This window comes from Rosa rugosa, chromosome 3 (assembly GCF_958449725.1).
Source record: "Rosa rugosa chromosome 3, drRosRugo1.1, whole genome shotgun sequence".
Taxonomy (NCBI): Eukaryota; Viridiplantae; Streptophyta; class Magnoliopsida; order Rosales; family Rosaceae; genus Rosa; species Rosa rugosa.
The window spans coordinates 30,119,964-30,140,400 of NC_084822.1; the positions used below are offsets into that span (position 1 = coordinate 30,119,964).

At 40.4% G+C, this 20,437-nt stretch overlaps 2 protein-coding genes and 1 long non-coding RNA gene across 3 annotated transcripts; 1 reads left to right on the top strand and 2 right to left on the bottom strand.

The window, feature by feature from the left end:
• Positions 1-9,924: 9,924 nt before the first annotated feature.
• Positions 9,925-10,527, bottom strand: LOC133737540 (uncharacterized). The gene has a single exon (XM_062165072.1). It carries the CDS (start codon positions 10,525-10,527, stop codon positions 9,925-9,927), a length of 603 nt encoding a protein of 200 aa, XP_062021056.1.
• A 1,002-nt stretch (positions 10,528-11,529) lies between these two features.
• Positions 11,530-18,959, top strand: LOC133738701 (eukaryotic translation initiation factor 5B). The gene is made up of 12 exons (XM_062166285.1): positions 11,530-11,690; positions 11,876-14,668; positions 14,746-14,853; positions 14,962-15,062; positions 15,150-15,240; positions 15,329-15,439; positions 15,609-15,674; positions 16,659-16,718; positions 16,829-17,386; positions 18,025-18,144; positions 18,326-18,445; positions 18,524-18,959. The coding sequence occupies exons 2-12, from the start codon at positions 11,921-11,923 to the stop codon at positions 18,587-18,589; spliced, it is 4,149 nt and encodes a 1,382-aa protein (XP_062022269.1). The 5' UTR covers positions 11,530-11,690; positions 11,876-11,920; the 3' UTR covers positions 18,590-18,959.
• On the bottom strand, positions 18,587-19,610 carry LOC133738702 (uncharacterized). The gene is made up of 2 exons (XR_009860242.1): positions 19,353-19,610; positions 18,587-19,116 (listed from the first exon to the last, which is right to left on the bottom strand). It is a non-coding gene; the product is annotated as an uncharacterized LOC133738702 (long non-coding RNA).
• Between the last annotated feature and the right edge of the window lie 827 nt (positions 19,611-20,437).

Genomic DNA, 20,437 nt, shown 5'->3' on the forward strand with positions numbered 1-20,437 from the left:
CATGGAAACAGGTTGCGCAGCTCCACCATCTATAAACTACGATCTAATCTCTCCTTAGTCTGATGGTCAGACCATTTATACGGACTACCATAGTACCCCATATCAAGTAAGGCACAATCAACCATTGCCTGCCTGACAGCTTGCATTCGCGCCAACCGCCTCACCGTTCCTCCTGTCTTCTCAGAACTCACAGCAATTTCATTGAAATCTCCAACTAAAAGCCAAGGCAAAGGCGATTTCTGTTACGTCTTGTATCTCAATTTACCGGTTTACTAGTCATTTAGACAATAAACGACAATTTCTTTCACTTTTTACTTTGTTTCGGTACTTTTAGTGGACCAAAAAGTTGACTTTTTATTTCGTTCGTCATTTGAGAAAACTTTTTTCACAGAAATTGTAGAGAATGTCAAACCGAGTTCGTAGACATGTGACACACTTAAATCAGAGTTGTAACGAAGAAGTTATAAGGGTATAAATACAGTGGCAATTTTGTAAATTTGGGAAATCATTTTAGGTTATTTGGGTGTTTCCTGAGGGGGAAACTTGCTATTTTGGGGGGATTTCTTTTTTGGGAAGTCAGAGAGAGAGAGAGAGAGAGAGAGAGAGAGAGAGAGAGAGAGAGAGAGAGAGAGAGAGAGAGAGAGAGAGAGAGAGAGAGAGAGAGAGATCAACCATCAAAATTTCCAGCCTCGCCGGCGCCGATTTCGGCCACCTCCGGTCGTGAAACAGGTTACATTTTTGTCACTAAGGATTTGGACTGATGGAATACAAACTCCTAATGGAGTTAGGCAGAGATGAGACATGTCAACTGTGAACCTCAGCGCGCAGTAATCAAGTTCTGAGAAGGACTCCTCCCAAGTACACCCTTATACGAGAATCTATTACGCGATCCACCGAGAGATATGAGTTGTTACAAAGTTTGAGGGTGATATCTAGATCGAGGGGGTAAAACCCAGGTAATGTAAGACTAACGTTCTTTCCTTTAATTTTTCTGATTTATTACTTCCTTTAGTATTCAAAATGTATTTGTGGTTGGTGTCACCGAAACGTATGTGTGAGGCTGATGGCCAAAGTAGATACCCAAGGCCGGTGGCCAAAGGAATAGAACTTTGTCTATTAGACTAAAAGGGAAATGGGGGCAACTCTACGTCTCATGCGGAAAGTGACCCTTCACCTTGAGTCTTAAAAGGGCGGTCATGACTCGAGGAAAGATTTGGGGCGGCCAGGGCTCGAGGCAAGATTCGGGGCTAGAGGAAAGAATCGAGAAGGCTAGGGCTAGAGGAAAGATTCGAGGTGATGACCATGTCGAGGCTCGAGGTGACCACCAAATCGAGGCTAGAGAGAGAAAGAGACCGCACGACATTAGAAGAGAAGGAACCTCCGAGTTGGGCTCAAGACAGAGCTGGGCTTTGGAAATTTCCTCTTAGGACGAGTGTCCAAAGAGAAAATGTGGGGCATTGTGGGAGTGGTAAAATATTTTAGGCGTACAATTATGACAAATATAAATGCGGTAATGATTGTGGCTATAAGTACGACAATCATTATAGTTATAAATGCAAAAACGGTTACAGTAATAAGTGTGCAACGGTTACGGTCATAAATGCGATAATGATAACAGCCACAAGTGTGGTAATGATGACAGCCATAAGTGCGGTAATGATTACGACTTGCCGCCTAAGCAAGTGTTCACCTATAAATAGGGGACTCGACAATCGTGTTATACATCTCATCTCTAACTAGTTTACTACACTCGACTAAGGAAAATACTGACTTAGGCACCGGAAGATTTTTCGCAAGTACCTCTCATTCTCTTCGAGTCGGCAGTCAAATTTCCAAGTCAAAGATTAAAAAAAGATTCTTGATTGTTCTTGGTTAGGTCCCACTCTAGTCCGTATCTATTGGTGAGTTAAGTCCTATCAGAAAATTTCATTTCCAATAAGAGGAAAAACCGTCACCATAGGGGCACAAAAAAAAAAGGTAGACACAGCAGCAGGGGAAAATCCCAGATCCCAAATCGCACATCGCTAAACGCCAATAGAAATGAACAGTGAAATCGACTACATGTTTTATATTATAGTATAATTGGTTTCAGGGCAACTTAATCTATTTTTTTCTGTACTAGTCGTGTTAGAGAATAGGTAAAATATTTTTAGAGTTGTTTGCCTCAAAATCGTCTCGGCCCAAATTAGTAGCCAAGGGATTTGAAGTCCAATTGTCCTTCTTGATACGTAGGCGTGCCAACTAGCGGCCAATTGGCCAAGCGAGGTTTTGATAAGATTTGCGCTTGATCTGACTTCTTTCAAGTGATTGTGGGCCGAGGAAGGAACCGTCTCGGCCGCTGGGTTCTCTTACCTTTTTTGCAAGGACTTTCGACATCTTCACCGATGTTGCTTCTCTTTTTGATTTTTTGATATAGGTTGCAGAAAGTAAAGTGCGAAAAGTGAAAGAGCAAGAATCTAAATGCTAATTAATTAAATTGTATGAAATTTAAAGAGACTGAATAGTAAATTGCAGGAAAGATAAAGTGCGGAAGGTAAAGAAAACGATAAAAATTAAAGTAGGCTAGAGAAAGAATGAAAAGATTGATATTGTAGAGAATTTGATGTATTGATTTTGAGTTGTGTTGGTCAGGGACCTTTTACAATGAGCTAGATGCCTCATATTTCTATTACAAACATGACATTTAGAAAAGAAAATACAATTGAAATTAGGCGTAATAAATTCCTTAATCACACCATAATTGCATTCTTCTTTCGGCGCCATTATAATTGATTCGCTCTTAAATATGCAATATTCTCTCTAATGCCTTCAAATTTAATTAAATTTCGGCGTTCATTATTCCAAAAAATAATTATCGTCGTTATTTCCTACCCTTCTCATTTCTTCTTCAAAAGTTAATATCTAATAAAATCTCATAAATATGAAATTTTATTGAGTATCAACAATAAAACCAACATATTTTCCTCATCTATCAGTCAAAGATTTAAGGGCCGATTTACCAAAATCAGGTACAAACAAGAGTATTTTTATTAGCTTAGTTTTATTCAATAATTCCCTGACTTTTTATGGAGCTGTGCACTTTTATGTATCTTATGAGTCTATTAGTTCTAGGCTTACTTGTTGGGTGAGCGTAAATGTGCGTTGATTGGCAAATGAGTGACGTTATTCTATGTACCATATTTTCTTATATGACTATAAATAGCAGTAAAAAATATATATAATGTGTCATTCTGATTTGAGATGAATGAAAGTGAATGGAGATGATTTTTATTAAAAAACAAAAAAAATCATCTCGATTCTGACTCGCAGCTTTTGAGTTTTGTAGAGCAGCTTAGAGCAAGTCCACCGGTGTGAACTTGACTGGTCATAGTCAAGAGGAAGCTGATGTGGTGACCGGCTGTGGGAGAAAAGCATTTGCAGCGGTGGAAGCTTGACCGGGCAAAACCCACCCCTTCTTGACTACAGCCAAGAAAATAGTCAAGTCCATGACTATTTCCATGACCGACCAAGCCCATATGCCAGCTCGGCCCAGCCCTGATCGTCGCTGACGTGATCACTATCTCAGCAAACGACGACACGCCGAGGGAGGGAAGTGGAGCACAGCTTGACGACGCGTGGCGCCGCAAAGAGACTAGGCGTGTAGCCAGTCGCTTGTCGCATAGCGACAAAGAGAGGGGGCCGGCCTGCCACGTGGAAGATAGCCGTTGGTCCTATTTGAAATCTGGGCCTAACGGTCAATTAATCTCAGCCCTTCATTTCAATTAAATATATGGCCAATCCTACGGCTTACAATTAACATGTATATATATATATGTTTGTAACGTTAATAAACGGTAACAAAATTTTTTTAAAAAAATTCTAAACATTTCTCTATAAATACCTACCATTTATTTTACATCTGACACCCAAAAAATTATCTTTCATAGTAACCAAATTTTGTGCTTCCTCCTCTTCATATAGCTCTCATCTTCCAAATTTATTTCTATCCAATATGGCTGAACAAAGGGGAAACACACGTCTAGTGGCCGGACAAGAGGGAGATCAAAGTGAAGATGATAATATCCAAGACAAAAGGAGATGGACGGATGAGGAAGATGTTCAATTGTGCAAGTCTTGGAAAATTGTAAGCCAAGATCCGGCTGTGGGCACAAATCAGAAAAAAAAAAAACGACCTATGGAGGCGCGTGAAGCGACACTTTGACGCAAATTGGCCCCAGAGCCGATCAACTTCCTCTTTGCAGGGAAGGTGGAAAATTTTGAAGGTTGAACTCTTTGAGTGGCATTGTGCATTAAGGCAAGCGAAAAATTGGTACAAGAGCGGTTCGAATGCAGTTGATGAGGTATGTATTTGTTGATAAATCATTTAATTTGTTGATACATTATAGTAAAATATGTCTTGATAAATAATGTAGTAATTATAATATTGTTACAAACATATTAAAATAATATAGTAATTATAATATCGTTTTAATTGTAGTAATTGTTTTTCGTTATAATTAAAATAATTAGTTGATAAATAATGATGTATTACAACGATGTTTATATTTGTACTTATTGATTTTTATTGTAAAACTGTGAGATAGTTTCTTATTAAAATTAGGGAAAATCGTCCAAATAGTGTCTGAACTTTTCCAGACTATTAATTTTCATACCTATGTTTTAAAAAACATCAAAATGGTACCTGACGATTTAAACTCGACCTAATTTCCATACCTAGCAACAGTAAAATCGTTAATCCCGTTAACTTTTTAAGGGTATTTTCGTCCCTTCACTTGATTCCCAATGAATCCGGATTCTCTCCTTGGCAAAAATCTCCTTGTTTCTCCTTGACTTTAATTCTAGACCATTGATCTAACATCAAAGGGCTATCATATTAACACATCAGCGAAAAAAAAACTACGCCGTTGCCCAATTCTCTCCCCCCTCTCTCTCAATTCTCTTCTTCGACCAAAAAAATCTGCACTTCTTCGGCAGCCCAACCCATATCCTCTTCATCTTTGAGCTCTATAGTTATTTGTTATGAATAGGATTGTGAGTATATATTCATCAACTAAATTCACTGCAGCAAGGTGGAAATCGATTTGGTTGGAGGAAGGATGTTCTTCGACATCGATTGCAGCATTGAAATTCTGGATTACTGCTCTTAATTAATAGCGTCAAGCTTTTGGGCATAAACAAGGAAGTTGATACCAGAAGCATGAAAAAAATTCCATCCGGCCTGTGAACCCAGATCAAATTCTAATTAATCATGTAATCATCAATTTGGGAGGAAGCCTATTAAGACTAAAAAATAAATTAAAGAAGGGACCCTTAAAGAACAAAAAAACTGAACAGATGGGGGATAGCCATCATCAATGGCAGAAAATGTAGAACTTTTAGAGATCAAAAATGAGAGAGAGAGAGAGAGAGAGATGGTGAGAAATGATGAAGAGATGAAAAAGAGAGAGAAAATCATGATCATGATTGATATTACTTGCTAAAAGAAGATTAACCCAGATAAAATTGAAAGAGAGAGAAAACCCAGTTATTAAATTGGATAGAAATTGCAGATGAACCCAGATCCAATTGAGGGAGAGAGAGAGAGAGAGTTGTGAACAACTCTTCTTCTTACAACCAACAATTACAACCACCATTCAGTTGAAAAATTTTCATCAGCACCAATTGTCAGAGCAAAAACTCCAAAACCAGTCCACCCAATTACAACATTATTAGCCACCATGCCCACCCATCGGTAGCCCAGATTCCAGCAATTAATATCCCCTACCAATCCAAATTCGATTAATTATCATCCTCATCTGCAGAAACCAAACTTGCATTCCCACCCACCGCTCAACCTCCGACCGCCAAAAGATAAACCCCGCAGCAGCAATTACCACCATCTGAGAAGAAAAGAAAACCAGTTAGTGCATCACCATCACTATGGCCCGTCCGACGAGGCGAGAAGCAACCGTCGTAGCGGAGGCGCTGCAGGACAACCTCGTACGTCCAGCTTCTCGGCATCTCCCACACCATTGCTCCTCACCATCTTCGACGAAATTAAGGGGTTAACGTTAGGATTCAAGTGAAGGGACGAAAATACCCTTGAAAAGTTAACGGGGTTAACGATTTTACTGTTGTTAGGTATGGAAATTAGGTCGAGTTTAAATCGTCAGGTACCATTTTGATGTTTTTTAAAACATGGGTATGAAAATTAATAGTCTGGAAAAGTTCAGACACTGTTTGGACGATTTTCCCTTAAAATTATGACATTTATATTTGTTGATAAATCATTTAATTTGTTGATACATTATAGTAAAATATGTCTTGATAAATAATGTAGTAATTATAATATCGTTTAAATTGTAGTAATTTTTTTTCGTTATAATTAAAATAATTAGTTGATAAATAATGATGTAATTACAACGATGTTTATATTTGCACTTATTGATTTTTATTGTAAAACGGTGAGATATTTTCTTATTAAAATTATGACCTTTATATTTGTTGATAAATCATTTAATTTTTTTTGAAATAATGGAATTCCATTGATAATATCGCATGCCAAGAAGGCCATTACATACCCATCCGATGACACATAACAATGGTCAAGACAAGGATTCGTGGAGAAGCCACAGTGGTACATAGGATAGACCAACTATATTCGAACTTATCGCTCACTTAAAAAAGTGAGCCTATAACTATGAGCGCACGTCATAGCAAATAGGCACATTACAGAGTACAGACACCAAAATGCATAGCTTCCTAAACAAAGGAATTATTAGAAAGTAAAAAACTAACTATTAGAAAAGCCCAACAAAAACAGACCCTTGGAAAGTCACCATCCCAGCCTAATAAGCATGGTCAGACCCAAACCTAGAAACCAAACTCTTCTGCACAACAATTGTACGCACAGCTGCCTCATCACTTCCGATCGATCAAGGCCCCACGACCATACCGGCACGACCACGCCGCCACTCCTGCGCCGCTTGATATGCATCGTCATGCTCATCGTCCTCACGACCTGCCAGATCCAGATCCCATCGCCGACGAGTCTTGGATACAAGCGTCGAAGCTCCACCACCGTACACCACAGCCATCGCGCATCAAAGGTTAGGTGCCAAGAACTTTGCCTCAACCACCATGCCGAGAGATAGAGCAGCAACCCCCCACGGAAAACCTGCCGAGCCATAGCCTCAAGAGAAGCCCCGTCCGGCTGCATTCACCATACCTCGACAAGGCCAGAGGCTTGCCTCGGACAGGAGCCGCCGGACGAGACGCAGAGATGGAAAAAACGGAAAAACCCTAGGTCTCCTCTTCTTCTTCGAGAGAGAGGCACTATCTCTACTCCTTTGCCGATAAATCATTTAATTTGTTGATACATTATAGTAAAATATGTCTTGATAAATAATGTAGTAATTATAATATCGTTTAAATTGTAGTAATTTTTTTTCGTTATAATTAAAATAATTAGTTGATAAATAATGATGTAATTACAACGATGTTTATATTTGTACTTATTGATTTTTATTGTAAAACGGTGAGATACTTTCTTATTAAAATTATGACCTTTATAATAGATGACCTTTCACAATAGCGTTTATATTTGCACTAATTGCATTTTTTTTTAATTACGTAGCAAGAGGAAGCACATAAATTGTGGCATGCCAGGATGAAGAGAAAGGGGAAGAAAAGAAGACACAATTTTTAGAGTTTTGATAGTTACGCTGTTGTGGAGTGCTTTGCACAATTTAAAGACATCCCTAGCCATACATTCGGAGGAACATCAAATGTAGGAAGTCAACATATGCACACACAACCAATTGCTGAATATTCCCCCATCAACTTGGACATGGATGTAGATGAGGTAATTGCAGGTGAAACTGCAGATCCTAATGTGAGGTCTCAAGGAAGGAAGGCTGCGAAAGAAACAATTCGGATAGGAAAGAAGGCAGCGAAAGATCAAAGTCCTTTGTCAAGCACACTCGAGAGTATAGCGAACAACCAAATAGAGGCAACCGCGGGCAAGAAAAAACTCGATGAGGAATTCGCTCGAAGTCTCCAAGAGGAAAATCAACGAGCATGTATCCTCTTGCAAATCGAAATTCGAAAAGAGCAACTCCTATTACAAGAGAGGGAAAAGCGGATTAAAGAGAGGGAAGACCGAAATAAAGAGAGGGAAGAGCGTATTATGGAGATTGATACAAGTCAAATGACGCCAAATAAAAAGCGTTATTGGTCAAGAAAGCAAAAGAAGATAGCGGAGAAAGAAGAACTCGGCGAGCAGACGCCACCTTCTATGGGTGGATACTATCCGCATTGTAGTAATTTTGGTGGTGCATTCCCACAACCAAATTTTGGTGGTGCATTCCCACAACCTCCTTACCCCGGTGCATACCCACAACCACCTTACCCCGGTGCATACCCACAACCACCTTGCCCCGATGGATTCCCACAACCTCCCTTCACAGGTGGATTTCCACAACCCCTTTACCCCGGTGGATACTATCCGCAACCACCTTACCCCGGGGGATATCCTACACAACCACAATTTTCACCTTTCTCTAGGGTGATTCCACCAACCCTAACCCTAATGAACACCCTTCAAACACAAATTGGATTCCTAGAGAGGATGAGGATCATGATTTGAATAATTAGGTGATTATGCATGTTGTGTAATTGTATTGTACTTATTCCTAGTTTTTCATTTTTTTTTTGAAAAGCCTAGTTTTTCATTTATGTAAGCATATATTTTATGAAATAAAAGTTGTATTTGAAAATTCCCCTTATTAAAGCACACACCTTATATTCAAAATCATAGCACATAATAAACATAGTACAAGCCAAATTAAAATCACATTGACATAAAAAACATAGACATTAGCCAAATTAAAATCACATTGACATAAAAAAACATAGACATAGTACAAGCCAAATTAAAATCACATTGACATAAAAAACATAGACATAATAAAGCACACACCTTATATTCAAAATCATAGCACATAATAAACATAGTACAAGCCAAATTAAAATCACATTGACATAAAAAACATAGACATTAGCCAAATTAAAATCACATTGACATAAAAAAACATAGACATTAGCCAAATTAAAAGCACACCAACTTCCCAAAACATAATACAAGCCAAATTCAAAGCACACAAACATAACAAAACATAGATATTAGTCAATTATTCCGAAAAACCTATATTATGATCTAGATCTCCATGTTGCCTTGAACGTTCCAGAAATGCTCTATCAGATCTTCTTGAAGGTTTGAGTGACTGTTTGCACTTCTAATGGCATCTTATCGATCCATGAATCCGTTGAACTAATAACCATCTCTACCAAGAGGATCGTAGTCATCACCGGTCGGTCCTTCCCAAACCTGGGCCTCATATTGTTATCCTCTTCTTCATCGGACTCTAAATCCTCATCGCTGTCATCTGGTCTTTCATCCTCGATTATCATGTTGTGTAATATAATACAAGTCAGCATGATGTATCGAAGGTCTTCTTTATCCCAGCCACGAGCCGCTCCTCGAACAATACTAAAGCGCGACTGTAAAATGCCGAAACATCTTTCCTCATCCTTCCAGTACCCCTCTTGAGCCTCGGAAAACTTCAGATCCTTGGGTCGTGTAGGCCTTGGAATTGATTTCACGAAAGTCGCCCATTGCGGATAGATACCATCAGCTAGATAGTAGCCTAAATTGTGAATCCTGTTATTCACTTGAAATTGGATTTGAGGGGCTCGACCAGCAGTGAGCTCGTCAAACAACCGGCACTTAGCAAGCACGTTGAGGTCGTTGCATGATCCAGGCATTCCAAAGAAGGCATGCCATATCCATGTGTCATAAGAAGCGACTGCTTCGAGGATGATAGTGGGCACACGTTTTCGACCGCTGTATTCTCCAGCCCAACCTGTTGGGCAATTCTTCCATTGTCAGTGCATGCAGTCGATGCTTCCAATTATCCCAGGAAAGCCTCTTCTCTCAGCTTTGGCGAGAAGTCTTCTGAGGTCGGCCGGAGTAGGAGCCCGGAGGTATTCTGCCGAGTACAGATTAACGATTCCTCTTGTAAATCGTTTCAGAGCTTCAATGGCAGTTGATTTCGCCATCCGACAATACTCAGCGCATTGATCTGCCCCGACACCATAAGCAAGCATTCTTAAGGAACATGTCAGCTTCTGCTGGGGAAGTAGTCCGACTTTCTTTGCAGCATCTGATTTCTGGACAAAGTACTGGTCATAGCGACAAAGGTCACTGGAGATACGGTTGAAAACATTGTGACTCATCCTGTACCGTGTCCGGAATACCTCTTCACTGAAAACTGGACGCTCCACAAAGTAATCTTCCATCATGTCCTTCCCTCTTGATTCCCTAAATCGCTCCTCATTCGGTGTACGCCCCGGTTGAGAACCCCGTCGTCGTGATCCGGAGAAAGCTTCGGCTTCAGCGACTGCTGCTACCACAAGAGCATTAGTCGTACACAGCTCTTCATGATCTTCATCTCGAGATTGTCGATACTTAGCCCACAATCTCTTCATTGAAATGAGGGAAGGAGAGGAAATGTGTTGGATATGGAGATATGAAAAAGAAGGAGATTTGTGAATATCAGCTTGTGAGGAATGGTGTGCTGCCTCTTGCTCTATTTATTTACAATTTTTCACATAAAACGTGATCATACTTCGAGGACACGTGTCCACTCCTGGTTCGACATAATCTGATCTGAAATCTTATATAAGATTACATCAACAATAACCGTTAGATTGAATAGTATGCAAATGATCTGGTCCGTTCAAAGATGTCAGTGGTTATTTAAAGCGTTTCAAAAAAATTGTCGGTGGTGCCTTCACTCATTTCAAGAAAAATTGTCGGTGGTGCCTTCACTCATTTCAAGAAAAATTGTCGGTGGTGCCTTCACTCATTTCATGAATAGTATGCAAATGATCTGGTCCGTTTAAAGATGTCGGTGGTTATTTAAAGCGTTTCAAAAAAATTGTCGGTGGTGCCTTCACTCATTTCAAGATAAATTGTCGGTGGCTCATAATTTGTCCACCGAAAATATTTTTGAAAAAATAAAATTGCATAATTATGACATTAATTATCCATAAATCTCCATTATTATCATCAAATATATTTTATTTTTTGTTAAAAAAAAATTCAATGAACAGTAAAATAAACAGATAAAAGCTCAATGAACAGTAAATACCGATGAACAGTGTCACAATGAACAGTCTTGACCGGTCAAGGAAAAAAACGGGTGGAAACCCATGTCCAGTGACAGTGAACAGTAACTTGACTGGTCGAATTATTGACATAAATTGACTACGGGTGAACTTGCTCTTAGGTGATCAGGAGTTCAGGACTTAGTAGCAGCAATAACTCTCCTTGTCCTGCTCTATGGTGTAATGTTTTTGAATTTTGATCAATATAAAAACTTGGATTAAAGAAAGGAAAGAAAATACGTGGCATTTACATAAAATAAAGGCAAAGGAACTAAGGAAGCTTGGAAAAAAATTATATAAAGGGCGGTTGTGGGCTTTCTTCGAAATCCAGCCTTGGCAACCCTAATAGCTCAAAACACTTACGTCCTTCTCTCTCTTTCTCTCTATCAGTCTCCCTCCTCTAATCACAACTCTGTTCGTTCCTTCGTTCTCTTCAGCATCGCGTTGATTCTATTTCTTCTGCTTTCTCCTCACCGCCCCAAGTAAGCTCTCTCTCTCTCTCTCTCTATGTAATATATGTGGTTCTTATAGGATCAGATTATTTTCCCCATTCCTGCAATGATTCTATCTATGAATTTAGATCTAATTCTTTAGCTTTTGAGATATACAATTCTTGATTAGGTTTTTCGTATCTCTGTTTGATTGTTGTGATTGAATTTGCGATTAGGATTTTCAAAGGGGCTGCAAGAGATTTTAATCTGTCGAAACCTCGATGGGTCGGAAGAAGCCGACTGCTCGTGACGAAGAGAATCCGCCGCCAGCGGGTGGTGGTGGAGGAAAATCTAAGAAGAAGAACCTGGTGATCGAAGACGACGAGTATTCCGTCGCAACTGAGCTATCCGAGGAGAGTCAAGTCCTGGAAGAGAAGGTTCCTCCGCCTAGTAAAGGGAAGAAGGGCAAAAAGGGGAGTTCTAAAGCTTCAAAGGGAGTGGATGAGGACTTGGACGATGCTGAGGAAGATGCAGATGAGGTTCCCCAAGTGGTTTTCACTGGGAAGAAGAAGGGCAAGTCGAAGAAGAGCGGCGGGAGTAGCGCGTTCAGCTCGTCCAGTTTCGGGTTGCTTGAGGATGAGGATGATAAGGATGCTGAGGATGATGAACAGTCTGGTTTAACAGGTGATGATGAGGAGGAGGATGCTCCTGCGTTGAGATTTTCGGGGAAGAAGAAGCCTTCAAAGTCGTCCAAGAAAACCGGGGCTAGTTCGTTTACAGGGTCGGCTTTTGATGCCATTGGTGACGAAGGGGATAGTGATGGCGCGGTTGATGATGAGAGTAATGCAGCTGAAGATCATGAGAATGACGATGAGCCTGCAATTGCTTTTACAGGGAAGAAGAAGGCTTCCAAGGCTGGAAAGAAGGGTGGGAGTGTGTTTGCAGCAGCCAGCTTTAGTGCCCTTGATGATGCGGAGGAGGATAAGGATGAAAAAAACGATGAGGATGACGACATTCCTCAGATTACTTTCTCTGGTAAGAAAAAGAAGTCATCAAAGGCTTCAAAGAAGAGTGGCGGTAATTCTTTTAGCGCAGCATTGCTTGATGAGGAAGATGATGAAGATACTTCCGTTTCCAAACCAACTAGTGCCGGTGATGATACAGTTGAGGATGAAGATGCATCTATGATAACATTCACAGGTAAGAAGAAGTCTTCAAAGAAGAAAGGTAATAGTGTGTTTACTGCACTGGGTGAAGATGCTGGGGTTGGGAGTGAAATTACAGATGTAGTTGAGCCCAAACAACCAACTACGGGAACTAGTAAAATTGAAGCTGATAATTCTAACGTTAGTAAGAATAAAGATCCAGAACCTTCAAAAAGTAAGAAAAAGAAGAAGAAGAGTGGAAGGACTGCTCAAGAAGAGGATGATTTGGATAAGATTCTTGCAGAGCTAGGTGAGCTTTCATCGAAACCTGCTGCTGCTCAGAAAGAGGAGACGGTGGAGGTTCAGCCTGCTGATTCTCTGAAAGAGGAGAAAGTTGAGGTTCAACCTGATGTGGTTGATGGTTCTGCTGCAAAGGAAGCTGAAGAAGAGACTGTGGAGTCTGCTGCAGCAAAGAAGAAGAAAAAGAAGAAGGAAAAGGAAAAGGAGAAAAAGGCGGCAGCGGCAGCAGCAGCAGCATCTGTAGATGTCAAGGAGGAAAAACAAGAACAAGCAAAAATTGAGCCAGCAATTGAACCAAAGAAGAAGGAAGTGAAAGGCAAAGCAGCTGAAAAGAAGGTGCCGAAACATGTTAGGGAGATGCAAGAGGCCCTTGCTAGGCGACAGGAAGAAGAAGAGAAGAAGAAAAGGGAAGAAGAGGAGAAACTGAAGAAAGAAGAAGAGGAGAGGCATAAGCAGGAAGAACTTGAGAAGCAAAAGGAGGAGGCAAAGCGGAAGAAAAAGGAGAGGGAAAAGGAGAAGATCCAAGAGTTGAAGAAGGCAGGTTTATATAAAACTCCCAAGCAAAAAGAAGAGGAGAAGCGGCGGGAGCAAAAGAGACTCCAGTTACTTGCGAATTTACCTAATGCAGTGGAGGGTGTGCCTCCTCCTACCACAGACAATGAAAAACCGGCTAAAAGACCCTTGTATCAGAAAAAGAAGTCAAAACCAGCACCCAATCAGGCAAATGGTGCAGCAGCTACTACGAAGCCTGTGGAAAGCACGGAAGGAATAAAAGAAGAAAACCAGCAGGTTACTGTTCCTGAGCTGGATTCTGTGGGACTTGAGAACGATGAAGAGCAGGAATCAGTTGAAGTAGCAGAAAAGCTATCCGAAGTTTCTGAATCTGTTAAAGAGAATGGATTGGAACAAGAAGAGGATGATGGTGATGATGATGAATGGGATGCAAAGAGCTGGGATGATGATGCTGTTGTTAATCTTTCATTTAAACGTGGGTTTTCTGATGAAGAGGTTGAACCTGTTGTGAATAAAGGGATGAAGTCTGCAGTGCAGAAAACCGTTCCTTCTCAACCAATAAAACCTCATGATGTTGAGAATCAGAAAAAACAAGCTGAGGTGGAAGTTGACAAAGGTAGGAAGAAAGATGCTGGTGCAAAGAAAGAAGCACCAAATTCAGATTCTGCCTCTAAACAGAGTGAAGATAATCTTCGCTCTCCCATTTGCTGCATTATGGGCCATGTTGATACTGGTAAAACTAAGCTTCTGGATTGTATCCGAGGCACAAATGTTCAGGAGGGTGAGGCTGGAGGTATTACTCAACAGATTGGTGCTACGTATTTTCCTGCGGATAATATCCGTGAGAGGACTAAGGAACTGAAAGCTGATGCAAAGCTGAAGGTCCCAGGTCTATTGGTCATTGATACCCCTGGCCACGAGTCATTTACTAATTTAAGGTCACGGGGTTCAGGTTTATGTGATATTGCAATTTTGGTTGTTGACATTATGCATGGCTTAGAGCCTCAAACAATAGAGTCACTCAATCTCTTGAAAATGAGGAATACCGAATTCATTGTTGCATTGAATAAGGTAAGGCTTATGTTCAAATGAACCTTCCCTACTAGTGCCTTCTCATCAGCATTTAATTTCTGGATATCCATTTTTAGGTGGACAGGCTCTATGGGTGGAAAACCTGCCGCAACCAGCCAATAGGGAAGGCAATGAAGCAACAATCCAAGGATGTAGTAAATGAGTTCAATATGAGGGTTTCTCAGGTCTTGTGCATTCCAATCTCTTGCTCTTCTTTAACCTTTATTTTTTGTTTTGTTTTTTGTTTAAAGTTGACTTAGGTTATTAAATTACCTTTTTTTGTCTCCTGCCAGATTGTCACTCAATTCATGGAGCAGGGCTTAAATACTGAATTGTATTATAAGAATAAAGAAATGGGAGAAACATACAGTATTGTACCTACAAGTGCCATTAGGTTGGCCTGTGAACTCTTGGCCGTATCTTGATTTTTGTGTCTGGTGTAAATGGCACGTCCTGATAGTTTGTCTTTTGAATATTGCAGTGGTGAAGGGATTCCAGATTTGTTATTACTATTGATTCAGTGGGCCCAGAAAACTATGGTTGAGAAACTTACTTACAGCAATGAAATTCAGGTTGGATTTCTCTTCACTTTGTTTTCAGTGATGTTAGTAACCCTTGAAATGTGACTAATCTGATGGGAGGGTTGATACTGTGCATCAGTGTACGGTATTGGAGGTCAAGGTTATTGAAGGTCTTGGGACAACAATCGATGTTGTGTTGGTTAATGGCGTGCTTCATGAAGGGGATCAAATAGTCGTTTGCGGCATGCAGGCAAGCATCTAAAACCTTTTACTGATACAATTTATCACCTGCTACTTTTGTAGTACTTGCAGACTTTTGGCATCAGTTCTTTTAGAATTGTTTACCAATGACAATTGTCGGTATGCCAGAAGTTTCAAGATGATTATCATGCTTGATATTGCTTTCGTATTTCTTTTAGGGACCTATTGTTACTTCAATTCGAGCTTTGTTGACACCACATCCCATGAAAGAACTTCGTGTCAAGGTATGGTTTTCATTTTCAGTTTTAATTTGTCTTGAGCTGTGTATTGGTTTGTAATTCTGCTACAGCTCGAGTGCATGTTCTCTAAAAAATTGCTAGTTCAGAATTGAATCAAATATTGCTCCTTGCTATATGATATGCTGGTGAAGGTTATTATTATTATAAATTTTTTTTTTTGCACAAAATTTGGGGAATAAACCGGAAATTGTATAAAATTAGGAGGTTAAAACACAACACAGATGAACAAGCAAAGTACCAAATACGTTTAAATCTATGTAAGAGAACAAAAATCTCAAGAAACAGCTCTATTTAGTCATAAAAGATGAGAAAACTTGTTCGGAATTGGAACTAAAGCTCAAAGTTGAATCCCAGCCAAAAATGAATCTAAATCGGTGCGTCTTTGCTAATTGGTTATACTGCAGTCCAACCAAACAACCCACAGAATAGCCATGCCATCAAAGCAGTTGACTTTTGCCCTCTATAGGACAGTACCATTGCTTAGTTTTGGGTTCAGGATAAGTTTCTGGTCTAGTGACGGCATCGTTGTATTGTATTGACTGTCTTCATGGTTACAATCATTTCATTACCGGTTACAACTCTCTGTGGTTACAAGCATTCATTATTCTTCAATTTGCATATAACATGCATTGCCCTTGATAGATTCTCGTAGACGTGCTGATTGGGACTTATTTGTTCCTATGTTGCTTGTTTCTCAAGAAGTAAAAATAGGATTACAAATAATTCTATAGTACTCCAATCTTGTTTTCTTTTTTGTGATGTTTGACCAGTTTACATGGATATTGACTGAAGATCTTTCGCAAATTCTTTTCAAATCATCTAATTTGCTCCCAAAAAATTGAACTGCTTCGTCTGGGTTTAGACAAAATTCTATTTGCTTCCTCATGTCTGCTATGAACCCTTAGTGTCTTGAGACAATGCTAGTTCCCCCATTATGTCAGATGTTGACAGTAGTCTTCTTGGTTTCAGGGAACTTATCAGCACCATAGTCAAATCAAAGCTGCACAAGGTATCAAGATCACAGCACAGGTAATTCTAGGTTGAAGTTGAGGCTAATCCTCTTGCAACTATCATAAGATATTTAGCCATTGAATTTCTGTTGGGAGAGTTCCTTTATTTTCGGTGTTTAATATATGCAGGGACTTGAACATGCTATTGCTGGCACTGCTCTATATGTTGTTGGGCCTAGCGATGACTTGGATGATATCAAGGAAACAGCTATGGAAGATATGAAATCAGTCATGAATAGGATTGACAAGAGTGGTGAGGGAGTTTGTGTACAAGCATCTACTCTAGGATCCTTGGAAGCATTGCTAGAGTTTTTGAAGACGCCAGAAGTTAATATTCCTGTTAGTGGTATTAGCATCGGCCCTGTACACAAGAAGGATGTCATGAAGGCCAGTGTAATGCTTGAAAAGAAAAAAGAGTACGCCACTATCTTGGCATTTGATGTTAAAGTGACACCTGAGGCCCGGGACCTTGCAGATGAATTGGGTGTGAAGATTTTTATTGCTGATATAATCTATCACTTGTTTGACCAATTTAAGGCCTATATCGACAATCTCAAAGAGGAAAAGAAGAAGGAAGCCGCTGATGAAGCTGTTTTTCCGTGTGTGCTCAAGATTTTACCCAACTGTGTTTTCAACAAGAAGGATCCAATTGTCTTGGGTGTTGATGTTCTTGAAGGCATTGCAAAGGTATGCACTGCAGTTGCTTTACTTTGTCCTCTTCAGTGGGGGATGATGAGGTTTCAGGATTATCATGACATGTCATATATAGGTTTGAAAAAATCCAATTTAATAAATTCCCAGATAGTTTCTATCAGGAGTTTCTAACAAATTACTTTGACTCCAGTCACTTTCTCCAAGTCTCAGAAAGATCCTTGATTGGTAGTTAAATTTTTCCCACCTTATTTTCTTTCACTTATTGATTTCTTCAAGTCTCAGAAAGATCTTTGATTGGTAGTTAAATTTTGTTAGTAGAGAGGTGTTGAATGTTTACCGTAGTGAGTAGTACAATTTTGTTATTAACTGGGTCGTAATGACAGTTAGGCAGTGGTACAATTTTGTTGTGAACAAAGCCCAAACACACCATTCATCTCTCAATTCACGAATTTTGTATAATTAGAGTTCTCATTCTTTTGATTTGATTTGTTATGTCTTAGATTTTATCTTTCAATTCACAAATTTTGTATAATTAGAGTTCTCATTCTTTTGATTTGATTTGTTATGTCTTAGATTTTATCTTTGACAAAAAAGCATGTGCACTGTGTTCTTGGATCTAGATGATGCTTGGTTGTTGCATTTAAAGTGCTACTTATGTGCTCTTTGTACAGGTAGGGACTCCAATTTGCATTCCTCAGAGAGATTTTATTGATATTGGACGCATTGCATCCATTGAGAATAACCACAAACCTGTAGATATAGCGAAAAAGGGGCTGAAGGTGGCTATCAAGGTATGATGCTTATTATGACATGTATACACACACATCTTCACAACCTTTTTCACTCTTTATGAAGTAGAACTATATTTTTTTGTATGATCAGTGCTCTCTTGTATGCGGTAAAGTATTGCTACATACCGATGATGCTTTAACTGGTTGATGCTGATGGCACCGTTTTGTTCTGTTATTGCAGATAGTCGGCACAAATTCTGATGAGCAGCAAAAGATGTATGGTAGGCATTTTGAAATTGAAGATGAGCTTGTCAGCCATATCTCCAGGAGGTCAATTGATGTACTTAAAACAAGCTACCGGGTAAGCTAATTTTTTGCATTTTGGATAATGTCAACCATAGCGTTTGCTCTTTGTTTAAGGGGATATGTTATATTTCAGGATGAACTGTCAATTGACGAGTGGAAGCTGGTTGTGAAATTGAAGAAACTTTTTGAGATATCATGAAAGAGGCAGAACCATATTTGAGCAGTTTGTTTTTATACACCCGGGGGGCTTCACTGACATCTGGGAATCAGAAAGAATGGCAAGAGGCTACCTTGTGGAACAATTGCGAGCCTTAAATCTGCACCACTGCATTTAGGCATTAAAGTTCAAATGAGAGTATATGTCGAGAGGAGCAAAGGTTCCAGTTTGCGAGGAAGTCAATTTTTTCTGAGTCACAGATTGGGACTGTTCTAGTTTTTGATCATGTTAGGCCTATATTGCATTTTTTGTCCATGTAGCTTAAACCCTCCCTCCCCCATTTTGTATCCCCAAAACTTTTATTCTCTTAATAGTTCACATAAAATCCTTGCACTCTGCAATGGAATAGTCAGTTCCTACTTGAGGGGGAAAAAGAAATCGGTTTAAAGGTTTAAGGGGGTGTTTGTTTCACCGGACTATCACCCTTCACCTTAATTTCTACAAGAGTCCTGGACTCTTATAACTTGGCTTATTTCTATAACAGTCCTGATCCATGTTTGGTGCTCCAACTGATAATAAGAAAGAACAACCACAGAAGAAAGAAGAACACCAGAATAAGCATTGATTGGTGGAGTTGAAAACTAACAGAGGAGAACCAACTCAATTAATGATTAATCAAGCCTTGAGGAACTATGCAAAAAACAAAGACAAACAAAACCTTAAAAAAAAACCCGTCTTTAAACCCAGGAAAAAAAAAACCAGAAGAACAAAATAGCACAAACGTGAAATTGATCACAAATCTTACCTGGTCAAGCTACCCAGACACAAAATTGATCAAAATTCTCAGCAGATCAAGCTACCCAGACACCAAATCCTTAAAATAATATCAACCCATAAACAAATCATCTATAATAAAGGAGATAGAGAAAGAAGAAGGTAGAGGATTGAAGGGGAGAGTGAAAGATAATCAGTGCAATGAGAGAGAAGATGAAATTGAACCCGAAGAAGAGGTGTTGAAGGAGGCTGAAGCAAAAGAATGACATGAGAGAGAGAGAGAGAGAGAGAGTGATGAGGTTGAGGCGAAGAGCAGATCCAGCGAGAATGGATTTTGACATCTACAACAGCGGCTTCCACAATCCCATGAGTTTTGGCGTCGCTCTCGTAGACGGTGTGGGCTGGTTTTGGGGACTGCATAGTCTCATTTAACACAGTCCCGGTTATTGCCAAACACGGGCTACCTCGTGTTATGGTACCCAGTCCCGTCCAATCCCGTCCAGTCCCTCATAACAAACACGACCTAAAGGTACTATGATAGACGGGGTGTATTCCAAAAAATCTAGAACGCGCCCCACGCGCGGAGAAAAGAAAAAAAGGGAAACTCAAGCGAGCCCTCTCCCGGCCGAACGCTGTCGGCGCTCCTGCCGCTGCGTTCCGGTCCGGGAGGGGATGGTGGATTTGCCCTGCGGCGTGGTCCCACCGCCCTGGTTTTGGTGTGCGGGTGTTTGAGCTCGGTAGGGGCAGATCGATCGAGATCTGCTCGGGTTTCTGGGTGTTATGGTGGAGGCTTGGATCAGAGATGGAGGATAGCGGCAGCATCTCGGACGGGGAAGAGCGCTCTGGATCTCTTCTTCTCCGATCGTGGGTGAGACCGGACATGGAGCAGCGGCGGAGGCTTCGGGCGTCACGGCCGGTTCTGGGTGCTTGGCGGTGGCTGGGTCTTCGATCTCGTGGCAGAGATGAGCCCATAGTGGGTCTGCATCTTTCTGAGATCTGGGTTCTGACGTCGGCCAGGTTTTGGGACGGTCGGCTTTGTGGGGTGGCGGTGTTGTGGCGTTGGGATGAGTTGCGGCGGCGGTCCAGTGCAAGGCGACGGGACGGTGGAGCTCGCTG

Bases quoted from the DNA above. Each gene is read 5' to 3' on its own strand.
- LOC133738701 (XM_062166285.1), top strand. From the start codon at position 11,921: ATGGGTCGGAAGAAGCCGACTGCTCGTGACGAAGAGAATCCGCCGCCA. The intron at 15,063-15,149 runs GTTGGCCTGTGA...TGAATATTGCAG, and splicing joins GTACCTACAAGTGCCATTAG to TGGTGAAGGGATTCCAGATT. The intron at 17,387-18,024 runs GTATGCACTGCA...CTCTTTGTACAG, and splicing joins TTCTTGAAGGCATTGCAAAG to GTAGGGACTCCAATTTGCAT.
- LOC133737540 (XM_062165072.1), bottom strand. From the start codon at position 10,527: ATGAAGAGATTGTGGGCTAAGTATCGACAATCTCGAGATGAAGATCAT.